We start from the raw sequence: 6,000 nt of genomic DNA on the forward strand, positions 1-6,000 counted from the left end.
TATCTCAAATCGTCACACCAAACAGACAAAACCGTACAGAAAAAGTCCATCTGGTGTTTAGTCCAAACCTGCCACATGAGGACAGAAGGAAGAAAGTGACCCATCAACTGATCAATTAATTTGCCTAATACACAGAGTCTCAGCAGGCCAGTACAGATGATTTGATCACAAGATCGTCTTTTGATGAACACGCACACAAACGCACGCACACAAACACAAACGCACACACACACACATTTTGATTTTCTAGTGGCCATATAAAGGAAAAAGCAAAAACTGGAGGGATTTTCTCTGGCCATCCTAGATTACAACTTGGTTAATGGACTATACACTGACTACCGACATTTAACATTTTTTTGTGCAGCGTAACTCAGATCCTTAACAACAAGAAAGACAAGATACGTTTGAGTTGACCAGCCAAAATGCCCTTACAAATTAAAATGCCCTGATAATGAATGTACTGTGTCACAGGACTGCTCCACATAAGAACAAAAGAAAGTTTCCTTCATGACAAGGACTTACCATTGACTTCCATTCAGTTTCTATTCTTTCCTGCAGCTCAACCCAAATTCTAACCACAACACATGCCTAACTTTAACCTTAACCTAACCTCAATTCATACATTGCCTGTGACTGCCTGTAATTTAACTATGGAGTGAGAAAAAGGGAGGACACACTAGTTAGGATGCAGTGGGCAGTGAGTCTGTGCTAAATGGGCAGAGTGCCAGGCTCTTCTACAGCTCTTTCTGACCATTTCCCTCCCCCTCCTCCTTCTTTTTCCCTTGCATACTTGTCCGATTGTATCACAATGCAGCTAACAGTCAATGCATGGCTACCACAAACATTACGGTGCGTTGTAAAAGGATGGGAAAAACACGTAGCAAAGATTGCATGAGTGTGACAACTACTCTTCTCTGCTGTTCCTTTGAGGGGAAAATCCGGACAGCTCGCACCGTGACTGGAATCAGAATGTTTCTGCCCACGTTCTGCGCATACTGTTTACCCACACAGACTGCCGCTTCTCCACCACCGGACAGCGTGACCATGATCTTAAAGCTGCACAGTGATTCTTTCAGAGCTCAGGAACAAACGTGTGTCGAGCATATTTATACGGGCCCCGGGACAGACTGAATTAGCAGTCGCGTTATCTTTTTACTTTTACAGACGTTTGATAAAAACAGAGGCGACATGAAAACCGGGGGACAAGGGAAGGAGGCGGAGACGGGTCACAATTGTGTTTCTCCTCCGAGCAAAGCTTGTCCTCTGTCTGAGGGAGAGAGACAGAGAGAGACTTGGCCCTGCAGCGTCTGGGCTAAAAACACACCAACACACACACGGCATGTCAAGCTTTATGCTCCTTTTAAAAACATCAACGCACACTGACAGCCCCTGTGAGAACCCAGCCTGCTCGCAAACATTTGCCATGAAACTTTTCCCTGCATGACTCACTTCTGCCTACTTGTAATTTCCAGCCCAGTCTGTTATTCCCCAAAACACTTTTTCTCCTTCAAACCAGCCCTCTCTCTCTCTCGGAAAAAAATAACCCTTCCCTCATCCTTCTGGATCTAGTGCATTTGTTGTTGTTTTGTTTTGCTTAGGTTTGTTGTGAACACGAGAACGTCGGTCGCCTACCTTTATGGACGCGTGCGCGTAGAGAAAGTCCTCCAGGCTGAAGTGGCAGCAGCCGTTGAGGTTGTTCCTGCAGAACTCCTGCACCAGCTGGAGGTTGTACAGACTGTCAGCCAAAGACATGGTCTCCTTGAGGCAGATATCTGCTCGGCCAGGGGAGGGGTCAGGCACAAGGGCACACACACACACACACACACACACACACACACAGGCAGGAGGGAGGAGGCCAAGCAGGAAGGAAGACAAAGATAACGTATATTAGTGTTTAAAGTGAGAAGATAAAACGAGGAAATTGGACTTTTCCCTGTTGCATTAGTTCGCGTAAAGCTGATTCAACCCGCCAGTTTTCAAACCTCCAAACTCCTTCTGGATGATTCACCAGCATTTTTATTCCATGACATGACTCTAAGATGGGAAAGAAAAATCATGCACTGACAAAGACGGATGATTCCATTTGTACTGTACAAGACTTCTTTTTGAGGACACCTAAATGTAGCCTGACTCAAATCCACATCTGGTGCACATGTGTGTGTTGGAAGAGTGAACAAGAAAAACCCCCGAGAGTCTCGCACACCAGAGCTGTTTATCTTTGAAACGGCAGCCGGCGAGTCCTCTAACGGCTCTCCGTCACACAGCCCTCATGACCAATCACATCCAGGCTCGGGCATTTTTAGAAAATGAGGGCATGCGTCAGCTGGGAGGAAAGACGCCTATTGTTTTTTTTGTTTTTGTTTTTGTGTCGCGCTCTATTCTGTAGGTCTGTCCTGAAGCCTTGCCCCCTAATGGAGTCATTCCAGGGTCACAAGGCGGAGCAGGATCCTGGATATTTAACGTCACAAGTAACCGCACCAGTCAAAACAGGGTCTTTAAAACCCCAAATTCTGCCGTCTTGAATTTAATTCAGCACACAAAATGTCCCAGAGTGAAAAGGATAACAAACACGCTCCTTGTTCAACGGCATGAATGTCGTCAAAGACGCCCCAGCAGGAAATAAAAGGACTTTTGTACCACACAGCGGAGAAAGAATATTCTGTGTGGTCAGGTCATTGTGCTCCAAATGTGTTTGGATTATATCGCTGCTCCTTTTTCTTTGAAATAAGAGGGCGTGGCTTGTGGGTCACAGACGGAGGGGAAGAGTTGTGAGAGTTTACCTTCCAGTCTGATGGCTTGAGAGCAGTAGAAGTGCAGCAGCGTGGTGAGGGCGCAGCCGTCCGTGTTGTCCTTCAGCAGGTTCTCCACCAGGGGGAGCGACGGAGCGCTTCTCTGCTGAGCGTGCTCCTTCCTGTAGCGAGCCTGCAACCATGGCAACGGTGCAGAGACATCACCGACATGTGTCATCGCCAGGGTGGGCGCGCTCATGCCTGACGCACGCGCCCACTCACGGGCTAAGCGGGAATCATTTTTTTAATTTTTTTATTTTGCTTTTTCAGGCTTGGTGGGGTTGTCAGAGGGGAGGGAAGGGGTAAAAAAACAGAAATAAAATGAAACATGCGGATGATGCAGCTCGAGTTACTGATCAATCTCAGCGCGCTGACTCAAAGTAAAAAATATAGGAAATATATATATATATATCTTGGTGGTTCTCTAGGCCTCTATTGTTGCGGTGCAGTTCAAGTGATTTACAGTTCCATAATCTGCAGCAGCACATCCCATCCTGCAGTTTACCATCTACAACAATACTAGATTGTTTCGTGGTATCAATATTTCTGCTTTGGGTTTCTCTGAGTTGTTTTATCTTTTAACAGTATAAACCCAAATAATAAAACAAGAGACGGAAACCGGCGCTAGCTTTCAGTGCTCAGCATACACAGCCAAGCTGCCAGATCAAAACCCACAGCAGAGGAATAAAACATCTGCGACTATGCAAGTATTTGTACAGCTTTCTATTAGTAGTGTTTACAAATACACATTCTCATTTTGGGCGGGACAGGATGCAAGGTAGTTGACAAGTGCATTATGGGCTGAAGGGCAACATGCAGTGATCGGGACTTGGGAATGGGAATGGCCGTCCTTGCAGGGTTTGGATTGGACAGAGAGTGGGAAGTAGATGGTGATGGGGTGGGGTGAGAGGAGGGGCGGAGTTCTCAGTATGCACAGACTTACAGGTACTAATCTCCTGTACCATTTATTGGGAGACTTGATGGGTAGATGGTGATTGGACGGAAAGAGAGAGTGGGAGAGGCGTTAGAAGTAAAAACCTTTGGAGACCTCAGAACAAAACTGGGCAGTGACATCATCAATAGACACAACTATCAAAATGTAAATGGGAAAAAAAATCCTAAAATCCAGCCAACTTTACAGTCACATGCAGAAATAACCAGGAGAAGTCTGCCAGAGGTGCAATTCTAGCTGATGGGTTTAGCCAAGCTGCTATACTGTACATGTTGGGTCCATTGCTGTTCTTAGAGTTGTTAACAGCATTGTGAGAAACCTTTCATACAGTATTATCACAATGTTCAAAACTGAAAGCATAGCTTTGTCTTCCTTATGGAACCAGCCACAGAAGCTCTTCATTAGTTTTTCTTTCTTTTTTTTCTGTTTGGTGTGTAAGCAGAATCACAAAACCCAAACCAAAATATTAAGACTCCAGTCATGGGACCACAGTTAAGGATTCTTCACACCATCCAAGAATAGACAACACTTTCTGTCTTGTGCTTGTCTGTGTGTGTGTGTGTGTGTGTGTATATGTGTGCGCGGCGCGCGCATGTGTGTTCCTGCAGGCCTACTGTGTGAAATTAACTCCTGTGAGTGTGTCCGTGAATAGACTTCTGTTGCAAAACGAGGGAGAGCTGTGTGATGGAGCATGGAGTTGGAGAGCAGCTGACTAACACTGGCCGCGCAGAGCATTCCTCACACTAATTAAAAGGCTCCTTTCTTTCCCTCTATGCCTGAGTTAATCGTCCTTAAGAAAACGTAGCGACAGTCTCACTATTTCCCCCAAAACAAAGACAGCAAACAGAGAAAAAACCGGAGTGAGTCTCAGCATCCGGCCTTGTTCAGCTCCGTTTGAGACAATGTTGCCATGCTAACATGCTTAGCAATAAGCCCCAAGCTGCTGTTTAGCGTAAAGCAGTTTTATCTAGTGGTAGCATGTGCAGAGATCGATATGATTCGCTGCAGAACTACAGGAATCTGACCTGCTGATCCTCTGATTATATGGAATGAGAAGATATATTCTCGATCCTATTTTTCTTATAAGTCAACTTGTCCTTGTCATTGCCATTTTTCCAAAGCAGAGATAAGTTAAGATAAGAAGCTTTATTGTCACTTCATACAAGATACAGCAAGATTAGGTTGTGACCTGACGCTGAGGGCCGGCCGAGGCTTCATGTTTGAGTGAGCAGAGGAGGAGGAGGATGGGGAGGAAGCTGCTGTGTTTTTGCCCCGTGGACTGGCTGGATGTGTCACATGGAGCTTACATAACAGCGAGGCCGGCAGGACGAGAACACTGCCTCTGTCTGTCCGTCTGTCTCACACGCACACACACTTTCCTCCTTGCAGCTGACAAAGTTCCAGAGTGTCTCCCTGCATGTGTCCCCCACCCTGGTGCCGTTTCACTCTCTGATTCATCCCTCTCTGCTTTTTCCCTCCGTCCGTCTCCCGATCCTCCATCTCCACCCTGCTCATGTTTGTTGTCTGCTTGGAAAGCAGCGTTGTGACTCTTGCCAACATCTCTCTGCAGCTGGTCAGGGACTGATCTCATCTGTTCACCTGATTTGCAGAGCTCAGTGTTGCGTGCACATATCATGCGAGTTTGCGTGTGCTGATTACAACTAGACCTTTGATTCAAAATAACATAATTACAATAAGATAGACACATTTTTGTGACCCTATCATTTTCTTTTCTTTTCTTCATGTTGAATAGTTTAAGGGTAAAACAACAAGACTGGGCATTGGAAAATTTCAGAAATACCAACATCAAACAGTACCTCACTGTATTTTCTCTTCGTGTCAATCATAAATAAATTTTTCAAATTAAGATTTTAAAAGAGTTACATATGGATAAGAGCTCATCTCTGGAATTCTCATTCCGTGTGGCCAATCTCCAATAAAGAGTGTGCACTCCAAGCTGCTCTAAAGGCACAGGAAATTGTCCTATGAGTTTCCAGCCATTCCTAAACAGACGTTTTTCTCGTCCTCATGGCAGCTCAGCCATATCTAAAATTGAATTTAGAAGAAAAAACTGACCAACGCTGAGAATTCAAAGGACTTTGTGTACTCTGTCTTACTTTTGGCGTTGTTGCATTGGAATCCTGACAGGTCTCCATCAACTTTTGCTCCTCAACAAGAATGTCCTTCAAGTGCTCATTCACCTGGCGGGGGGGAACAAGACAGACAGATGGATGTATAAAGGTCAGACATCAGACAGGC

The 6,000-nt window shown here is 45.4% G+C and overlaps 2 protein-coding genes across 5 annotated transcripts in view; both read right to left on the reverse strand.

Moving 5' to 3' along the window:
* The window catches only part of ticam1 (TIR domain containing adaptor molecule 1), a 32,154-nt gene that overhangs the window by 9,179 nt on the left and 16,975 nt on the right, over window positions 1–6,000 (reverse strand). The gene's annotated exons all lie outside the window — the stretch shown is intronic.
* camsap2b (calmodulin regulated spectrin-associated protein family, member 2b) overlaps window positions 1–6,000 on the reverse strand; it is a 28,103-nt gene that overhangs the window by 8,762 nt on the left and 13,341 nt on the right. For 2 of the 4 annotated variants that reach the window (XM_076021227.1, XM_076021225.1), the window contains exons 4-7: window positions 5,859–5,942; window positions 3,733–3,765; window positions 2,781–2,922; window positions 1,633–1,772 (exon numbers count right to left, since the gene is read on the reverse strand). In XM_076021227.1, coding sequence (XP_075877342.1) covers window positions 1,633–1,772; window positions 2,781–2,922; window positions 3,733–3,765; window positions 5,859–5,942 — 399 coding nt within the window. The remainder of the gene's footprint in view (window positions 1–1,632; window positions 1,773–2,780; window positions 2,923–3,732; window positions 3,766–5,858; window positions 5,943–6,000) is intronic. The other 2 variants (XM_076021228.1, XM_076021226.1) reach the window with 1 other exon arrangement.

Source organism: Nelusetta ayraudi, unplaced genomic scaffold, assembly GCF_046127955.1.
Source record: "Nelusetta ayraudi isolate G7.1 ecotype Tasmania unplaced genomic scaffold, CSIRO-AGI_Nayr_v1 ptg000011l, whole genome shotgun sequence".
NCBI lineage: Eukaryota > Metazoa > Chordata > Actinopteri > Tetraodontiformes > Monacanthidae > Nelusetta > Nelusetta ayraudi.